Source organism: Oryzias latipes, chromosome 2 (assembly GCF_053564925.1).
Source record: "Oryzias latipes strain Hd-rR chromosome 2, Olatipes_Hd-rR_3.1".
In the NCBI taxonomy this organism is placed as follows: Eukaryota; Metazoa; Chordata; class Actinopteri; order Beloniformes; family Adrianichthyidae; genus Oryzias; species Oryzias latipes.
This window is the reverse complement of record NC_136238.1, coordinates 18,762,678-18,783,766: the sequence shown is the minus strand read 5'-3', so window position 1 is coordinate 18,783,766 and position 21,089 is coordinate 18,762,678. Positions and strand designations below refer to the sequence as shown.

General features: G+C 42.0%; 1 protein-coding gene across 4 annotated transcripts in view; it reads left to right on the top strand.

The window, feature by feature from the left end:
- agap1 (ArfGAP with GTPase domain, ankyrin repeat and PH domain 1) overlaps positions 1 to 21,089 on the top strand; it is a 131,288-nt gene that overhangs the window by 89,747 nt on the left and 20,452 nt on the right. For all 4 annotated transcript variants that reach the window (XM_023964321.2, XM_023964318.2, XM_011482937.4 and 1 more), the window contains 4 exons: positions 936 to 1,100; positions 4,958 to 5,116; positions 18,004 to 18,158; positions 20,059 to 20,149. In XM_023964321.2, coding sequence (XP_023820089.1) covers positions 936 to 1,100; positions 4,958 to 5,116; positions 18,004 to 18,158; positions 20,059 to 20,149 — 570 coding nt within the window. The remainder of the gene's footprint in view (positions 1 to 935; positions 1,101 to 4,957; positions 5,117 to 18,003; positions 18,159 to 20,058; positions 20,150 to 21,089) is intronic.

The window sequence follows — 21,089 nt, the reverse complement described above, 5'->3', positions numbered from 1 at the left end:
CCACATCAGACATCCTAACCTGCAGCAGGTCCCTGTGATTATGCGACCAGGGTCTGCTGGTTGTACAGAGAACCCGGTTAAAAACTAAAGGTGAAAGAGCCTTTGCAGCAGTGGCTCCATCCCTCTGGAACTCCCTCTCTCTCAGCCTCAGATCTGCAGACTCTGTGTTTTCTTTTAAAAAGCACCTAAAAACAGATCTTTTTGAAATTGCTTTTTTATATTCTTTGTTTTACTGTGAAGCACTTTGTGATTTTGATCTTGAAAGGTGCTTTACTAATAAAGTTTATTAGGATTTTTATTAATATCACAACTTTAGGAGGATGAGAGAACTTAGTTAATATAAAAAGATTGGACTGTAATCCTCTACAAATATGAGCACAATCCTAAAAGACATTGACAAGAATGGAGAGTAAATGGTAAAGAATAATTCAAATGAAGTTCCTGTTGTTTCTGAAGTGAATCGCTGCTTGTTTGTGTTGATCTGTAACACAAGTGTGGTAGAGGGGCGCCATCATAAACAGGGCCTCATCCTTGAAGCTGTGTGAGCGCGTCCCCTCACCTGAAGGAGGCGTCGTAAAACAAAAGCATGAGGACCTAAATCACATCAGCGGGCCGGAGCTCAGAGCATGAATATTCAGTGAGCCGTGCTCCGTTCACTAATTACTGTCATGAATATTAATGCAATCAGAGCGGAGCTCCGCTCAGCCAGCAGAACCGCAAACGAGCTGTAATGAGAGGTGGGGGGAGGGGCGGGGCATGCGGGCCGGCGCTGCAGCACTTTGATTTAAGCCGGCGGGGATGAGAGTGGCCGATCGCCGCTGCCCCCGCCAGCCCAGAGGTGGAGGAAGGTGACGCTCAGAGCCCAACCTCAGGAGAGGAAAGGTGCAGTAAAAAGGTGTTCTCCTCCTGTGATTGACCCCCTGTCACCTCCGCAGGTTCGGTGTCCAGCAGCTCGTCTGTGTCTCAGATGCCGAGCGGCGTCAGCCTCGTGTCCTTCAGCACCTGCGGCTTGGAGGGCATGCACCAGCGCTCTTTCTCCGTGTCGAGCGCCGACCAGTGGGCCGACGCCACCGTCATCGCCAACTCGGGCATCAGCACAGGTCAGTGTGAGGGCCCACACATGCAGCTCCACCCCTGGGGCCCAGAGGACCTTCTGATGGAGCTGCACAAAGGGGCCCAAGTTTTACCACACATTGATCCACCGGCAAAGTGTTGATTTCCATGCGCACATGTCTGTATGTGAGAGTGAGACTGTAAGTGGCAGCCTGACGTCCTCAGGAACACACACGGAGACTGACAGCTGTCAGGCAGACCGTCGCCATGACAATGAGCTCTGCTGGCAGCTCCTCTAACAGGCCAGGATTTCTCGAGCTGCATTTAAGGCTGTGAAAAGCTTTAAATGGATTGCCAGGAGCAGCACACACACAAAGAGACACAACTGTACTTCAAAGTATAAGCTTGTTTTATTTTTACCCCCCCAAAAAAGTGGATATAAGGAGAAAAAAAGAAAACCCTTTAAATTTAACAGAAAAAAAGTCTGTTCAGCTTTTCTGTTTAACATTTATATAGAACATAAAAGACTAATCAACAAAACTTTAGAAAAGAATGTTTCATTTGCAAAGTGGGGAAATAAATTCCAAAATCTTCAGAAAAATGTGGTGACTCACCTATTCAAACAGCTTCGTTTTTTGGATCTTTAGAGCAAAGACAAAACCTAAAATAAAACCTATTGATGAAGCTTTAAAGTCTCACTCACATCATCTTTTGAACTAGATTATGATTAAGATGATGCCGTTTTTAGCCAAAATGAAAACACCCATCGTTTACTAGGACCTAGTTTAGGACATAGCAGTAGAAGTCCTTTTGAAATTCACCTATGAATTGTGGGCGGGACTGTTAATGAGGAGCAACCCGTCATCTTGTCTGTTTATGGCCTGTCCCACTAGCAACAGCCCCTCACAACCCCAACCTAACATTACCGGTGCAACAAAAATGTCAAGCACTACTGAAGCTATCCAGCTGAACAGTCTTGATTATGATTCCAGCTCAGATGAGGATAATAAAGACGTACATGGATCTAATTGTCTACAAGTGGATGCATCACTATGAATATGTGTGTGTGACTGGGTGAATGGGTCTGTGACTGTTAAGCGCTTTGTCCTTGTAGGAAGAAAGGCCCTATATAAGTATACACCATTTACCATTTACTATGAAGGGGTACAGGGAGCTTGTGGACCACCATTGTAGCTTCTGCGTCACACTTACAGCCTTTTTCCAACAGCATTTTTAAAATCTGATTATGCTTCATTACGATTTGAATAAAGAAATATTCAGAAATGCAATTTCTTACTTTCATGTTCTTTGTATATTTGTCCTCCATCGTCAGTAAAATGCCACAAGAACATGTGAAAAAACAGAAAACCCATTTTTTTTATCAGAGTGGGTCTTTTCAATGTGTCGTAAATGAATAATGTGAATATGTCTGATGCTCTGGGTCCGGTCCAGAACCATTTTGGTTTGAACACAAAATTACTACAGAATCCAATTTTACATCTTTTAAAACTCTACGATGACTTCCAATGTACAGCCTGATATTGATGTCATCCCAGATCATAGCCCCTGCTGGGTTTACATTTTTTGAACTTGAAGACTTGTGACACCAGTTCAACAAAATCTTTGAAGAAATTATTTTGAAGAAAAACACTTTAAAACTAAACTCCAGTATCAATTCCCAGAGCGAGTCCATTCCTATTAAAAATCCTACCACTGACTCCAAATTGATTGTTGTGGTTCTGCTTGTTTGCAGCTTTGTTCCTATTTTTTTTAGGCCTTTTGACGCCAATTTTTTTGAAAATAACTGGCGCCCAATACAAAATAGAACAAAATCTATTCTTTCTGAGCAGATATTACATTAGGAGTCACACTCTGAGTTCTCTAAGTTGTGTTTCTTCTACTGTGGCAGCTTTGATGGGCAGAGCAGGTTAAACTGCGGCAAAAAAACAATGAGAGGGGCTCAGCAGCACTAGGTGGACATCTCCAGGGTGGGGGTGGGCTGATGTGGATGGAGCGCGGCGTGCAGATGGGTGGGCCGTTAATCCACGGCGGTTAATTGCACGCTCGGGGATGGCATCTTGTCAGCAGAGATAAGTTGTCACATTTTCCACTTGAGCTGAGACTAAACGATTGTAAAATAAGTTATGGCCGTCCTTGGGGTTCTCTGCCGCTGTGGGATGCGCCCGCGCGTGTGTGTGTGTGTGTTTTGTGTAGATGTGTTCCCGTCTGCACACACCGGGCTCGTGTCAGACCGCCGTCGTCCCGTGATATTGATGGGAGCTGAATGTTATTTTATTCTGCCGCTAGTCACAGCTGTCAGCAGCCGCCCGAAGAGTGATGCCAGGGAGAGAGAAAGCCTGCTCCCTGCTGTGGGATGCTCGCTCGTCCACAGCCATCTCAGCCGGACTCTCTGATCCCGAATCGGTTTCTTTGAGCGGCTCCTTCGTGGAGGCTGCCTCTCTGATTGAAGCAGCATCCTGAGCTGCAGCTCCACATTCATTCATCATCAGGATCACGGGGTCTAACCCCCTAAAGAACTCAGTGCCAACAGTAAAACCAGCATCACAAATATGAAACGGAAAAAGGTGAGATGCCAACACGCAGATTCTTTAAAAGAGGGAAAGCTACAGAATGAAAACTCCAGTGGAGCACCAAATCCAGTCCAAGCCAGCAAAGACGAACGCATCTGTATGACCAGCACCTCGATTGAAACAAAACTCACAACAACTGTTTCCATTCCACCCCCTCCCCCAGCTGTTCTGCTGCCCACACCCAAACTTTGTGTCACTACACTTTTACTTCAAAAAGCTCAATGAGCCCTCAGATATTTAGCTTAAACCATGCAAAATCAACTGTATGAGTGTTTTAAGTGTGTTATAAACAACCCCAACGCCGTGCTTTGATCCATTCACGCACTCCTGAGTATTCCTCTAAAAACCTGCATTCTGAGCACCAGCCCCTCCCAATCCACGAAAACAAGTGATTTCTCACATTGCGACAAGGATAAGTGAGGGACCGCCCCTTCCAGGAAGAGTCTGTGCTGCCAGCACACGCCCTCACGCCAACACAAACACCAACTTTCTCCGAGAAGCTAGCGGTGACCGACAAAACGCTTTTCTTTACATGCACAATATTGACATTCATCTTGGCAAAAGTTTGGATGTTGTTTGTTTTCGTAGAAGAAACCCAGACACGCTACCAAGCCCCTCTAGGTTGACGTCATGAAATGCGATGCACCCACAAGGAGAGAATTCCAGTGTCTTAGAGATCGAGTCGTCTTACTTCCGGAAGGCTTAAGGAAGGCATGATCTAGGCCCTTTAGAAGTTGTATGCACCCACATGGGGGTCGACCCGTACAGGTGCTGCGGCCTTTTGGGTTCTCCGGGCTCGTGGAAGGTCATACAGAGGAGTAGCTGCGTCTTGAGGAAAGCAAAGGTGTCTCCGTACGAGCACTTTAAGGAGCGTCATGAAAATGAACCTACGATTTGTCGTTTTTGTGGTGTTTCGTGAAATATTTGTAAGGGTAATGAAAGTTGCACGCACTTATGAAGTACGGGGGATGCTGTCGTACAGTGCCCTTACGCCACACTCTAGTCATTAGTGAGGTATCAGTACTGGCTCCTTAATGACTGCGTACAAATGTTCGAAGGACGCCTGTATGATGTCCACACAAACTGTACTCGATTATATGAATCAATATTGCATTGTCTAAGTAGGCATTGAGTTGATATCAATTTTTCTACACTTGCCCTAAAAGCTATACTTTAAAAATCAGTTTTGTTGGATGCCGTTGGATGCTGCAGTTTTGATCTCATTGGCACTCATTGACATACAGAAACAAGCGCCATTATTCACCTCATAGCCTGACTCTTTTTGGTTTTGTTTTATACATTCTGCATTACAGACACTGGCCTCGGCGACTCCAACTGCTCCAGTCCCAGCATCTCCAGTACAAGTCCCAAGATGGAGCCACCACCATCCCCGCACGCCAATCGTAAAAAGCACCGCAGGAAGAAGAGCACCAGCAACTTCAAAGCCGATGGCCTCTCTGGTACTGCAGAAGGTAAAGTCATTCCTCTTCCCCTCCTTTCCTCCCCCGTTCTCTCTCTCAGGTTGGACCTCAGAAAGAATATTTCGTTGAACCTCCTCTTTGCTTCATTGTTCAACCTTTTTCCTCATTTTTCACTTCCAGTTCTTCCATAAACACATTTATACCTTCATTGGGAACATTGTGACCCGACTCCCGTGTGGTTCTCGAAGGCATCTGACTACCACAAGGGGCCAGGATCTATTATTCTGTTGGCACCTAATTTGTCCAGCTACTTTAATGCTGTTTTGAAAGATGTTGATAAAAAAACTTCCCAACCCTTTAGCTTGTAGCTGTTAAGCTTCTTAGGCCGAATCCAAATTCTCCCCCTACCCCTTGATTCAGCTCCCCAACGGATGGATTTAAAAAACTTGTCCCTCATCGTGAAACAAGTGAAGAAATTCATTGCTCCTCCCCCCACACATGCACGACAGATCACCATTCTGGTGGGGAGATGACTAGCCCCGAGCTAGTCGCTACCACTCTTCCATAAAAAAGGATTTCGGACAACAGCTACAAATGCCCCTGCAGTTGGAGGGGTACAGATGGGTAGGGAAAGAATTCCGACTTGGCCTTGGACTGTTTTTTTGCCTCAAAAATAGCTAATTTGTACCATTGCTGATTTAAAACTAACCAGTATTTGATGTCATATTTAGTGTGTTATGCGTCAAAGCTTAGAAACTGAGGATGCTCAGATCATTTCAACTACTTTGGTTTGATTACAGATAAAAACGCAAAAGTGAATCATTTGCAACTACTGTAACTATTTGTCGTTTGGATGTAGATATCTTTGATTCCCACAAGTAAATGTGCTGCAAAAGATCAATGTCCTTCCATGAGTTTAGGCTTTTTAATTGTTTAATACATGGAAGCAGCATACCAGAAACTGGTTTTGTCTTGAGCTTCTCCATTTAAAAACTCAGTCTAAAAGTTCAAAACACACTATATGCATCAAATATGAAGACGTCTTATTTTTAAACATTCTGTATAAAATTTGACTTTTTAGGAGGTAATGGAAAATTGCTCTCTTCTGGAACCACCCTGCAGTGGTCATTATGGGAACTGCCGTGTGTAGTCCTTCAAGGTTGGCTTTAACTTTGCAAATAGACTAGGAGAACTTGAGCACAATCTGAACTTTTGTAAATTATTAAATAAAAAAATACCTAATGCAGAGAAAATCCTTATTCACAGATTAATTATTATAATTTTTATAGCTAGATTTTAGCATCTGAATACTGTTTTTTCTGACCTTCAGCTTTTGTTTCACCAAATATTTTTAGCAGGTAGGCCTGAGCGAAAAATCGATTGAATGAATCAATTCGAAATTTTTTGTTACGGGCGATTTAAAAAATAACTTAATCGAGTTTTTGGGTAATGGTGCATTTTTGGCTCCCCAGAGCTTCCGTAGCGTTAGTTTGACACGGCAGTATGGCAAGCGACAAACAACAACATCATAGCACACACGAAACAGCAAGCGACAACATGGCTACCGGTGAGAGTGGGAAGTTTGTTCCCAAGAAAGGAATAAAATCATCTGTTGTTTGGAACTGGTATGTGTTTACTGCCAAAGACGTGGAGGAAGAGACCCCACACTGCAACATTTGCCTAAAGCCCATCGCAGTCAAAGGCTGTCACCCACTCTTGTGTGGCACGCGCTCAGTCCTCTTACACACGCAGCACCCTGACACACATACACATACTCATTCTACAACACCTAGATAGTTAGTTCATTAGTTAGATAGTTAGTAGTTAGTTGTTACTGTTATTTGTTAATAAAGAATACTGAGTTGTAATTATTACTTGTACCGGTATTCACTTGCGACGTGGCCGAGGATTTTGTGTTCTGCGGGCAGCGTGGGGGGGTGGGGGCTGTTGTTGACCGTGACTCCTGCTGCTTCATCAGCGCAGTGATCACGAATCCCACACCGTCACAGCTCTAGTTTGTATCTTGTGGGACACATTTGCATATAACCAAAGACGTGGTACCCCTATATACCATGGAGAAGACAGGGTTTATTAATTTAATTAAAGCCTTAGACCCCAGATATGAGCTGTACTGTTAATCCTTTAGAAAATGGTGCTACTCTAAAGGTGAATGTTTTTGTCTCCCTTTAGTCTAGACTACAGAGTGTGACTTAAAACACAGCTGATTCCAAGAGTGTGTTCATTTATTTATCATTCATCCCAGAAATGGGGGTTACATTTGTCTTAAAGCAAAATATGCTTTTAATTGTCTGCCGTTTGTACATATTGCTTTCTTTGAGTAGGGGGGGGAGGGTGGGCAAAAATCGGAAATCGACTTAAAAGAAACAAAATCTGATATTTTATTTTTAGGCCATATTGCCCAACCCTAGCATAAACAACAATGTGCAAGTAAGCTACTCTGCCACCTGCTGGCAGTTTTTACAGTCTTTAAAATCTGTTTAAAGTTTTGAAATCCACTTCTCAAGGATTTCTGCAGATGGAGAAGAGTTTTTATGACATTAAAGTTGGTTTCACTCTTTAAGATATTAACCGAAGTTGATGTGTGGGGAAAACGGCAAATAGGTGCTTTAATTTTAAAGATGACTAATAAACATCTGGTTACAGACTGAATAAAAAAATAAATATTTATTTTGGAAACAAAAACGTCATCAGTGACAGCAATTTGTCTACCCGAGATAAGTGATAAAGGTGTAACACAGTTGGTTTGTTTTCTCACAACATGATCCTGATTGGACGACATGAACTGGCAGCTGTTCTGGGATCTGCCAGTCTGGGATAATTTTCCTGATCTGACGGAGTCTGTTATATCCCTCCCCTCACACACACACACACGCACACCCACACACACACACACAGAGCAAATGACTGAACAGATGTGGCTCCCCCAGCAGATGTATAATGTTGCTCCCTCCATCACCGCGGCAACAATCAGCTGGCAAGACGAGTGGCTGTGTTATCAGCTTCTATCTTCTCATTTCGTTGTCATCTTACTCTTCTTTTCCTCCACACTTTTTTCGTTTTCTTTCCTATTTTTCCTCTTCTTTTACCCTGTTTCTCTACATTTACCTCCATCAAACTGAGCACGCTTGCTCTTCTTTTCCAACGCGAGCGTTTTATCATCACCTCCTCCAGCCGCCACCCATCGTCAGACGGTCCCCCCTGGCTCGCCCCCCTATTAGTCAGCCAGAGAGGCTTAAGTGAAATATAATAAATAATCTGGCGTGCAGAAATCTTTTATCAGCTGTGTCACTTTCATTATTCAATAAGCGATTAGTAACAGTCTTCCCAATTTAGCCATTAACCACTGAGCATGCTCGGCCGGTCACCACGCTGCCTGTCAAGTTGAGCAGGCGGGTGAAGTATCTCGGTGTCAGAGGACGGTGTAATTCATGAAGGGGGACCGCCCTCTGCGACCAAGCTCCCCCAAGTTGGACGTCTGAGTGCAGAGTCCTGAGTGACGTCCTGTTAGGGTGTTTGTGTTCACATAGACTTAACTCAATTTTTTCAAGTTTTTAATGTTTTTTTAATAATTTACCTTCAAATCTTCACAGATAGTTGTTGATGATGGTAAGAAAATGATTTTTTATTCTCTTCAAATCCTGTTTCTCAGACTGAAGAAAAGCCGTTGTGAAGCATGGCAGTGGAGGTATTGTGTTTGGGGCTGCTTACTTTCAATGAGGCCCTTTCAGTGCCCAACAAGTCTGTTTATTTGTTATCAGATAGTAGCCGATAGACTTTGGAATTGCAATAATCAGAATGTCTCAGTCTCCCAATTTTAGTCCATTTTCTGATTTGTTAATGGGTTTAAATACATATTGATACAAGTTTCTACATTTTAAACGTGCATAGATAGGTCTGTGCTTGATAAACACGGTCCTTATTATTAGCATTAGCTTTGCTCATGTTGGAACTAATGTCTAGAAAAAAAGATAATGCATTGCTGTTTGATTCCATTTTTTTTCTAATGTCAAGAAAATGGAAGCTGCTTGGATACCCAATGCTACACTTGCTCTCCCATCTCCTAGTGAATTGCCCAGATACAAAACTACATCATTTGTATAAACGTAGTTACTTATTCAGAAAAGTCTGTTGTCTGCTTAATTTGGTCCTGATTGAGTCCTGAACCTTACACTTGGACTGTAAAACTGCCTTTCAAGCTTAAATTTCTGTTTTGATCTAAAGCTTGTAAAGAAAACCACTCGACTGAAGGTCTCCTTGGTCGTTGGCCAGGAATTACGAGGGCGGGACAAAGCAATGAGAGAAAGAAGAATGGAAGTCCTAGGATTTGCAACCCTTGTCAGGATAATTCCTTTTTTCAAACTTTTTATTTTGATGATCAATTAGCAACATCTGTATGAACGTCGGGTACAACGCTTTTTACTGCTACTTTGATGCCGCATGAGGAGATGGCGGCTACGAAGGTGCGCTGAAAAGGGTTTGACACATAGATTGAAGAGACAACAGTGTGAAAAACAATGTGGATCACTTTAAAAGTTGTTTCAATGAGCCTGCAATCAACCGACCACATTTCAATGAGTTGTTGTGTATCGTTGTTTCTCCACGTTTGTCCGCGCCTTCATTGGTTGCTACTTTCCTACTCCGTTCCTATCCCATAATGTCATTGGTAGCCGTTTTGGTCCAGTTGTTCCGCCCTGAGCACAGGGGCAATTCAAGCTGAGGAATCTCAGAGCCAACCAAAGATCAGTCCGATTGGAACCACCTCTAAAGATGGGTTTGAGAGCGGTTCCTGGTCCCGGACCAGTGTCCACTTGGATGTATTAGAACATTTCTTCTAGATTATCTGGGAAAATTAAGTCTGGTTCCATCTAAGCGACCCAAATGTTTCCAGTCTGAATCCAGCCTAAGAAATCAGCTTTTCGTAGAGAAATCTTCATGTGTGCGATTTCCTGTTATCATATAACTGTTGTGAACAGGTGAAAGACACCAGATTATCCTGTTTAGATGGCCAATTGAATAAACTTTATTACATCAGCAGAGAATTTTTTGTTTTCTTTTACATTTAAATATTTTTCTTTGTTGGATATATTTTGGTTCATCAACAAATTAGATCTTTATTTTAGTGTAAAGAACCTTTACTGAGGACGATAGGCTTTTCCAACCTGATGTATGCCAATAAAACAGGTGATCTGATGCATTGCTGAAAGCGAGAGTTGTAAGTTTTCACATATTATTGTCACATTTTGTGCTCCAATTCACTGTTTGTTCTTGGTTTTTTCTTATAGAAGTGCTCGGTTTGAACCCAGTGGCTCAGTGCAGGTCATTCAGTTGGATCAAACACTATAAAGATCACATTTAAGACTCAAAGATCCTGTTCGTCCAGAACAAGTGCCCACCTGTGTCAGGTATGCCGCAGATCATTGCCCCCCCCAGGCCTGCCTTCATCCTGCCGCTTTGAAAGCTGACCTGCTCCCCTCGTACGTTCCTGCAGAGAAGCTTTGATTCTTCACCCAGAAAAACTCGCTGCTGGAATCCAGACCAGATAGCGCTCGGCATCTCAGCCGAGGAGCTTCAGCGGTTATTGCGTAACGGCAATCAGTGGGTCAGTCAGGTGGTGGGCACACCTGCTGGAGCACCGTGTGATCACTGATCAGATCTGTGAGTGTCTTGTAAGATGGACGAATCAGGAGGAAGAGCACCGCCTTAGAGAAGATTAGGCATCTCTGAGAACAAAGAGTCATGGCATAAGTGAATCCAGGTGGTCTCACAACAGTGAACCTTTTCTAGCTATTTATTATCTTCAGACATAATAAAGATTTTAATTGCAGGTATGGAAAGCCAGTTGTAACAATTTTAAAAACGACTTAAAGATGTTTTTACTCACAAGTGTTGAGAGATGGTAGCATTGGTACAATTTCAAATCTACTGTATGTTCAGTTATTCAAGATACCTTATATGGCTTTATTTCTTCTTTTTCTAACCTTAAAGAATTGAGGCATATGTAGATTTTTAATAGGAAAAGAATTACTATTTTCCAATTAGTTTTAATTTCTTGTATCTGGATAGGGAGCCTCAATTAGAGTCTCAGTAAACCAAATAGAGACATTTTTTTGTGCAACAGATTAGTCTTAGTAATTTTGTTAGGGGTATCAAATAATCGCGTTTACTGCAATTTATTAATTACAGACAAATTAGCGTGTTTTTTCTTAATTTGGGTTAATCTCTATAGCTATTTCCATGTTCTCAAATATAAAAACAAGGATCCAACGGTTTACTGGCATGAACGTTTTATTTGAACTCGGCTGAAAACACATCTTACGTTGCTCTTAATGCACATCTCAGCATTCCTTGTACGTAGTACACGGTCGTCGCTGATGTGACATCATGGGGTTGTGGTTGGTGAACTATTGACATCAACCGAGGATGTTGTCAAGAGTGCAAGAAGCTCTCTCAGGATCCCATCTTATCCCACCAACATGTTTACTGTTTGGTAGGCATAGGCAGGGGACCCAAAAGTGGGCCAGGCAATCAACCAGGCTGAAATGATGGGAGTTTTCAGGGAGATCCTCAGTAGCAAGGCTCTGGGGGGGTTGACTGAGGTCTGCCCTGAATACCTTAACCCCTTGAATCAATGTCACCAGCAACAGGAAATGGTACTCGCTCTTTGAATCACTGTAACTCTTTAAGCAATTAACATAGCTCCAACAGATTCTAAAGTTGAAAAAGCTACCTTTTTCGGTGTCAAAATTAGTTGGTTTACTCTAATTACATTAGCGTTTTACTATTGTAAAGTGTTGCAAGTCTGTCAAAAGTTGCTTTTCTAAGCATCAGAATCCACTGGAGTTACGGTAAATGTATAAACGGTTGTACAGTTATGGTAATTCAAAGGAACATCAACACAGGAGCTAAAGCTTCGGTGTTGAAGGATTAAATCTCTGGCTTTTATGGGGATGTTTTGAGTACTAAGTCTTAAAACGTTGCATGGTCGGAGACGGTGTTTCTGAACTGACGGATCGAGGTGGTGACCAGACGGTGGGCTCTAAGGATGGGGGGAGTCCCCATTTTTTACTCTCTCTGGGAAAGCACACACACCGAGGTACTAGAGAGGAGAATTTTGCTGATAGCAAAATCTCGGATTTTGGAGCAACGGTGCAGTTTTGGAACAGCAGATGAGCTCAACACCTCGACTGCTCAAGGGTTCAAAGGAGTGTGCCTTTTCCTCCTTTTATGGGAGGTGCTCTGGGAATGTGGGGTTCGGGCCTCCTACTAAGGGCAGTCCAGTCCAACAGGAACTTGATCAATCAATAACCTATTTGTAGAGCATGTTGGATTGTTGCAGGGATGCCTTTGTCACAGGTTCTGTTCAGAGTTTTTATGGACACAATGTCTCACAGTTAAGGGCCAGATGTATTCTGGTTTGGGCCCCACAGTATTTCATCTTCAGATTATGATGTTCTGTTGACTTCATCAAACCAGGACTTTTGTGTATCGGAGCGGTTCGTAGTCAAGGGTTACGCAGATTAGATGAGAATCATCATTAGCAAGCCAGAGGCCATGGTCTTGACTGGATTATAGTTGTTTTTCATCTTTGGGTTGGTGGAGAGCTCATGACTCAGGTGAAGGAGTTTAAGTATCTTAAGGTCTTGTTCATGTGTGAAGGAAGAGCTTCTGGTCAACACAGTGACTGCATGTCTCACCGCAAGGAGGCCAAGGGGGAGGACCATGGAGTAGGACCTCTCAGCTGGCCATTGTGCTCCTTCAGGTTCCACCAGCAGAAGTGGAGGAGGATTTTGTGGACAGGGAGGTCTAGGTATATTTTCTTAGGCTGCTGCCCTCATGATCCTGTGGATAAGTTGGAGAAGTTGGATGGATGAACTTGCATCATTTTAATTTGATCATTACCTCTACCGCTACCTCTGAAAGTCACACCCAGATTCTAAATCTGCTTCCTTCTGCTGCTTTGACCCGCTTATCATATTTTCTTTTTCTCTCCTGTACGTGTTGCGTCATTCCTCCTATATTTGCCTACCTTTCCTCTATTTGTTTTTCCTCCTCCTCCCCAATCCTCTTCCTTCTTCCCCTCCTCTTGTCGAACGCAGCCAAACGTAGAGCTTGGAAGTTAAATCGCGTCAGTAGCCTTCGCAGCGTTCATGCCAACAGTCTTCAGAACTCCGAAGGTAAAGAGAAGCTGCTGTGGTGGGACGGATACATCCCTTCTTCCCCACTGTCCTCCAGCACCGCTCATTCCTGAAAGGGGGAGCCTCTCTGTAAAGCTAAAGGAGGTGGTGATTTGTTGTGTAATTGATTTTTCAATTCCACAGTTCTCTACTTTAGGTGTAGTTTGTGGGCCTCATTGGTCTGACCAAACATGGTAGCTGAAAAACTTTATCTTCCTTGGAAAACTTTGAACTCAAATTTGTATTTTGTAAATTCCTGCTTGGTCTTCTTTTGATCCATTAAAGCAGCAGTCATTTTCTTTTAGTTTTTTTTGAAATTCTGTCATCTTAAGATGTCTTTGAAGTTCAGTTAGGTCAAATCGAATTTGTAGTTCAAATCTAGAAAATCTTTTACTTCAAATCACCAGATCCTGCCTTTCTTTTGTGTTTATTGGGGACGTTTTGTTGTCCATCCCTTCCCTGACTGCTGAGCCCCTCCCGCCTTACCTGTGCCCGTGTGGTATACCAAACACACCTGCCTCTGCAGCATGCTATCCTTCCAAAGACTCCAGCAGTTTTTCGTCCGGCATCCGCCCACCTGAAGTTTATCTTCGGAATTGTTGGTTTCTGGATCCAAATGATCGTTGTCACCCCCCCACCACCCCCACCCTTAAATCTACCACCCCCACCCAGAAACATGACAATAGTCTGCAGTTTTCAGCACATTATTAATGTTGTAAAAGGCGAATAATATGGCGAGTAATGACCTGTGTCGCACAGCAATACTGTGTGCGCTGACATTTAAGGCTTTTAATTTGTGTTTCCTGAGGCCCCCGTCTGTCCGTCTGCCTCCTGCCTCCCCTCTCATTGCACGCAGACACACAACCTGCCGAATCCGTATGCATGTCCAGCCCCCCCCCCCACCAGCGCTCCCCGCCTGCCTCGTGTAGCTGTGCCGTGTTTGCTTTGCAGTGTTTGTGCTGCTAAAGGTTGGCGGTGTCAGAGTTCACAAATTGCCTCGGCGCCACCTCTCTCTGCGCGAATGTCACCCACAGTAGCCGAGAGCGGTGGCAGTATTTACCAACGTAGACCGCCACCACCGCTCGCCATTTGTTTTTCTGCGTTTGCTGGAAAGCAGGCGGGAGGGGGGGGGGGGGGGACAAAGTTACACTCTTGTAAGAGAAGTTTTGACCTGAAGCCTTTAAAGCATCTTTCATCAAAAGATGCTGGAAAAACTCATTTCCAGGTTTTTCCGTTGGTGTTTTAAACTTCTTTTTGCTCTTTTTTATTCCAATGTTTTTCAACAGAAAATGTTCATATTCCTCTATTTTCATGTCTTTGCACCTTCATGGGGGTCAAATGTAAATACCTTTTAGGACTTAAAGTCCACAGTTGTTTTTACAAAACTTTTTGTTTTTTAGTTAACTGAACATGAATTATTGTTTTTATCATTTTTTATTAGCATTTAAAAGGTACGGGAGATATTTTTTCTTAAACAGCAACGTTTCCTCTGAAATGGAATTCCAAGGGTAAAGTCAATGAAAAGAAGAAAAATAATGAAAATATGTTTTTTATTTTATTTAGTCAAGTTTTTTCCTTATTGTTTTTCTTTTTTATTTTCTATACTAAATTTTGTTGAAAACATTTTTTTCTTTTGTAGAACTTAAATTACATTTCCAAATTGTAATTTGCCCCCTAGATGTTGCCTTCTGGCCTCTAGCAGGCAGTAAAAAGTCTGTAGAAAATCAGATTTGACAGACTTATCGAGGAAACTTGTTTTCAGTGCTTTTTTCAGCAACAGACATACCAGGAAAAATGTGTAGCTTCCTGTTCTACAATCAAAGCTTGTTATAAGTCACCAGTTTTATTATTCCAAGCTTTTATTTTGAAACTAGCTGTCTGCTCAACTCTTCTTGGAAGTAAATAGAAGATTTCATATGGAGTCATTCAGATCCTTTTTTCTTACTGTGTGGTGGTGGTGGTGGGGGGGGGGTCTGCCTCCTCAGCTAATAAATGCAACCCAGCCGAGCTCATTTTGGGAACAGGAAATGCGCCGAAGTCTGAAAGTGGGAGCTAAAAAAGGCTGGGAAGTTATTTGATTAACCTTTAATGTTAAGAACTGACGAGTGCAGCTTTAAATGTCACTGTTTCAGTTGCTCTCGTCCGTGCAGGAGCACAGCTAGGCTTCAGGTGGGGGGGGGTGGGGGTGGGGGGTTCATGCAGCAAAGTGGGAGTGGTGTTGATGCCGCTCAGCCGTTTCCTTCATTAGTCACTGTGGTGAGTCGGGTCACCGTGCAGCACTTAAATCAGAAACGGCGTTTAATATGGGACTTTCTGGATTGTTGGCTTCTATAATTGTCAAGTGGAGCCCTCTTCCTCCTCCTCTCACCAGAAAGCAGAGAAACCTGGGAATTCGAGCATGATGGGAATTTGGAGGCGGAGCTGAGCCAGTCTGTAGAGCAGAACCCAGAGCCTTCAATTAAGCTCACTCAGATTCTGATAGAAAAGTGTAAATGGAATGTAAATTAAAATTGAAAATGTTTATAAATTCAGTCATTTTAACTAAAGAAATGTAGATACTGATTTTACTGATTATTTAACAAAAGTCCTAAAAAAGAAACAAAATAAATAAAAACAATATTAAAATGAAAACAAGTTATGCTAAAACTTTGTTTTTTTTTTAAACTTGTAGGCTAATCAACCTCCTTAAAGACCTATTCTGATTTTTAAAAAAAAGAATTAAATAAAAAGGTGTTTTGGTGTTTTTAACATCTTCTCATTTTTCAGATGATGGAGGAAACATATGAAAAGAAAATTAAGCTTTAAATTACATTTCTGAGTATTTCTTTATTCAAATCGTTGTGAATCTGGAGCAGACAAAAAAATGCAGTTTGTAAAAAATTGTATTTGTGACAGAAATGTTATCATAGGACAAACTAAAACGGACGTTTTTACATGAAAAAAATGTTTTCCTCTTTAAATTAATGTAATGTTTAGAATGAAACTTTGTCAAAATACATTTATATATTTGATGAATTAAAAATTATATTTGTATCATATGTCTTAATGTTCTGGATAGTTCTTTAACTTTTGGATTTGAATTTTGTTTCTTTTTTATTATCTACATATAAGATTTTTTTTATTTTAAAGGTTTAAGTGTTGATGATAACATCAGAAATGTTCATCCTTTAAGAGGCTGATTTGGAGGATTTTTTTTTGTGGACGTCAAGGCTCTTCCTTCAGAGTCCTGCAGCAGTATAAACTTCAGCTGTGAAGCGTTTCCAGCCTGTTGGTCCAAACCTGAGGTATTTCTGTGGCGCCTGTTTGGCCTCGGGGAGCCTCCTCACATCCTCCATCCTTCCTCTCCTTGAACAAATCGGTCGATTATCCTGAGCGGGGCCGCGGGGAGCTTCATCTCTATTGCTCTTAGACGATCCCAATTAGCCAAATGACTGCAGCTGAGGAAGATGGCACCACGGCGGGCCGACCGCCGCCACCGCAGCTCTCTGTCTGATCAGCGTCTCGCCACATCCGCGCAGGTCACTCTTAGATGGAACCTCCTCAAGAATCCCTGGAAGTCTGATCACGCTGTAGGCCGATCCTTTGATGACCCCCGCTGCATCCCCCCCCTCCCACCACCATCAGGGTTAATTGTGAACAGCAGCAGCAATGTTGTGATGATGCTTGGCTTCCCCCGTCCTCTTTTCTGTCTTTAACGGTTTCAACATGTGCAGGAACTCACACAAACATCGATCCAGAAATTGGACCCTGCTCCCTTTTTCTAACCTGTGTTCCTCAGGGCGTCCCAGCAAATAAAATAACGTTAAAACCCGAGTCACAAACTGTTCTTTATCACCAATCTGTGGAGATCAGTTATCCTTAAACTGACTCAAAGTCCCAATGAGTCGTCCTTACAATAAAATAAAAAAAAGTTTTAAATGCTAGTTTGTGAAAAATCTACTATTACTTTGTTCTCAGACACTACAGATGTTTTTTCTTTTAAAGGATGGTGTGACATGGTGGTGATGATATCATCATGGGGACTGAAAACCGGTGATAAAAGTGAAAATGTTCATTTGTAGTGCTGAATCATATCTTTGTGTGCAGTGTGATTTTGTAGATTTTTAACACCAAAAAACCCAATACTTTGAGCTGTCATATTTTTTTGAACATGCCATGTTCAAATTTTTAACAAACTAACCTTTTAAAAAAAAAAAATGTTTTGAGAATTTATATTTCAATTTCCTGAATACATGTTCCTCATGTTTTTGTGTATTATCTTCCCCACTGGTGCACAAACACTCAACTTATTGACTCCTGATCATCCCATTAACCTCTGGGCGCTCCAGAGTCAAAGATCCGGGGCACCCCCCCTCCAGAGCATCAGGCTCTGATTGTAATGACTGACCTTTCATGCTGACATGTCTGTGAAAGGGGGTTAACATCATTTGTATCCGTCCTGTCTTTTTGGAGGCGAGGGTCAGGTAGGTGAGCAGGGATCGGTTCTGAAGAGCAGGTGTTGACTCCTGGTGGTTTAAACTCCTGCTCCACCTTGAGTTTGAGTGGCAGCATTTAACTCCACCGTCGATTATTAGAGATGAAAATTAACACCAGCCTCAAAGACTGGAAGCTTGTTCAGGTGTCCTGTTGTTCTAAAAAATGTTCAGTTACTAATTCAGACTTGAAGTGATTGAAATCTCTGTCTCTGCCCTTGGCCTTGTCGAGTTGTTTAACCCTAAAACTTTTGTCCGTTTACTCCAACAGAACAAGAGGAGAACTTTGAGTTTATTATCGTGTCGCTGACGGGGCAGACATGGCATTTTGAGGCTACTTCATACGAGGAGCGCGACGCCTGGGTGCAGGTCATTGAGAGCCAGATCCTTGCCAGCCTGCAGTCCTGCGAGAGCAGCAAAATCAAGGTGAGAGCAGTAACGGTGGTTAAGCCGTTTGTGCAGCACCTTGGTGTTATGTATCAAGGTGCCTCGTGGTCCTTTTCAGTGCTTCTTTTGTCATTTTAATCCAGCCTTAACCCATAAGAACCCACGGTTCAGAAATGGACACTGTGGTCCACTTGGTTTGTTGTGAATTGCACATATTTTGAAGAAAAAATTGGGCTGGGTTCTTCTAAATTCTTAAGGTTATAATGGCCAAAATATGGAATTGTTTCCATTTTGATTCACAATTTTATAATTTAATATGATGTTTAGGTTTGATCAAATTTTCCTTTTATTTTATGCTGAAAAACACTTTTATATTACACTAATATAGACACTTATATATTATTTATCATATCAACCCTTCAAGACCAGAGCTGTTGATGACCTTTGAATTTACCAAAATTCTTCAACCATTTACCAATTATGGTATTTCCAACTGATTCTGAAGCTCAGAAAAGCAGCTTTGCACTTATATGCAACACTTTACTACAGCCATAAAACAACTGATTCTGAAGCTCAGAAAAGCAGCTTTGCACTGATATGCAACACTTTACTACAGCCGGAAACCAACTGATTCTGAAGCTCAGAAAAGCAGCTTTGCACTGATATGCAACACTTTACTACAGCCGTAAAACAACTGATTCTGAAGCTCAGAAAAGCAGCGTTGCACTGATATGCAACACTTTACTACAGCCATAAAACAACTGATTCTGAAGCTCAGAAAAGCAGCTTTGCACTGATATGCAACACTTTACTACAGCCGGAAACCAACTGATTCTGAAGCTCAGAAAAGCAGCTTTGCACGGATATGCAACACTTTACTACAGCCGTAAAACAACTGATTCTGAAGCTCAGAAAAGCAGCGTTGCACTGATATGCAACACTTTACTTCAGCCGGAAACCAACTGATTCTTAAGCAAAGACAAGTAGCTTTGTGCCAGGAAAACGTTACTTTACGTTACGTCACACTAGTAAAAAACCCTTTTGATTGAAAAAAATCTTTGGAAGTACGTTAAATTCGTAAACAGAGTTATGCTACATTCCCTCAGGGCATGTGGCGTATTTACCATATAGTGTTCACACTGGACAAGCAAGGATTCTTCTTCTTTTTCTTTTACTACTGTCTACAGTTAGAGGAGGCTTGGTGCAAATAACGGAAATTAGTATTTTAAGCCTAAAATAAATTCAAAAGGAAATTTTTTCAATGAATTTAATAAGTGGGCATTGATTTTATAAGTAAAGATGGTTTGGTATTATTTTTTTTTTTTACAACTCCACCCTACTCTGATCTATATTACCTAAATCATTTAAGCTTATATTGGATTTCCAGCTCAGTGTCAGATCCCACTTCACAAAAAGGATCAAATATGGGGCCAGGCTCGCAGGCAAGAGTTTCTTAAGGCTCACATTCACTCCAACACTCACCTTCACTCACATAATTACAAAAACAGCAATTATTGTAGCCTCGCTGCTGCCATTTTACACCTGCAGCCCGCAGCTCCATCTCCATTGCCGCCCACTGTGTTTACGCCCCAGGCTCTCAGCCTTTTGTTGCCCCGTCGCCGCAAAACCATTTCATTTGTTGGCGGCATTATTCCTTCATTTCCCCGACATGGCACAGAACAGCAGACGCTCACGTCTGTGTATGTGTTCGAACAAATGTGAGCTGAAATGTGGTTTGATACCTGATAGGCAGCACAGAGGAATCCATGTGTAGGGGGCTAGTGTTGAAAGGTTGGTTATGACCACTGACTGTTCATCTCAGACCAAAGAAGAAGAGAAAAAAGCTAAGAAAAGGACCAGAGAATATGTTTAAGTCAATGTCTAATTAGTTAAAGGAATAAATGAAACTTGTAGCTCAGCTTTGATTTTTGCCTTTCAGTCTCGTCTGAGCAGCCAGAATGAGGCGCTGGCGCTGCAGTCTATCCGGAGTATCCGAGGAAACGGTCGATGTGCCGACTGTGATACGCAAAGTGAGTTCACCAAGACTATGTCTACATTGCTTACCTACACTTCTAAATACTGAGAGACTATCTAGGGCAGAGGTGGCTAACCCTGGTCCTCAAGAGCCTCAGCTCTCCCTCACCAGCTTGCTGTTGATTAGCTGACTCAATTGATTTCACATCCTGATTGACTGAACACACCTGATTTAGGTTATCAGCATCAAGCATTCCAGGGAGAGCTGGAAAACAGGCAGGATTGAGGCTCTTGAGGACCAGGCTTGGCCACCACCGATCTAGGGCCCTGGGTTTTAAACGCAATTTGGACACTATGTTCACTACTTAATTTTTTTTAATCGGCTAATATGACGTCACCGATTTCAAAGCGAAAAACTTATCAGTTCTAGCATTTTACTATTGCCAATTTATGAATCCACTGTGTTCTGATTATGAAAACTTTGATGGTTTATTTGAAACATTCTTTTAAATACTTTTTTGTTTGCAAAAAATGTTCAAACCTAAAGCATTGTGTAGGGCGGGGAATATCCCTGTACCTCACGATACGATGCGATTTGCGATACATTGCTCATGATAACGATATGGCGATAATGTGATAATCAATATATATCGTCTCTAACAACTCACGATATAACAAACTTTAAGAAAGAAGAACTTCAAAAACTGTTTTTTGGAAAATATTTCCCCATTTATTTTTTAGTCTTTAAAAACAAAATATAATAAACAACTTGTGTCTCATTTGGTGTAATGAATAACAGAATTTTGTGTAACATTGCTGAAATCAGTAATACTCTGTCTTTGACAAACAATGACAATTTTCATTTGGAAATATCTGTAAAATTCAGTGTAAACAATAGTGAACATGAACAGCAGTGCTCTTATTTAGTACAAAATTTCTGTAAACAGGATAAAAAATGAATGTCAAGTAGCTGCCAGGCACTGGTATGAACAAAAA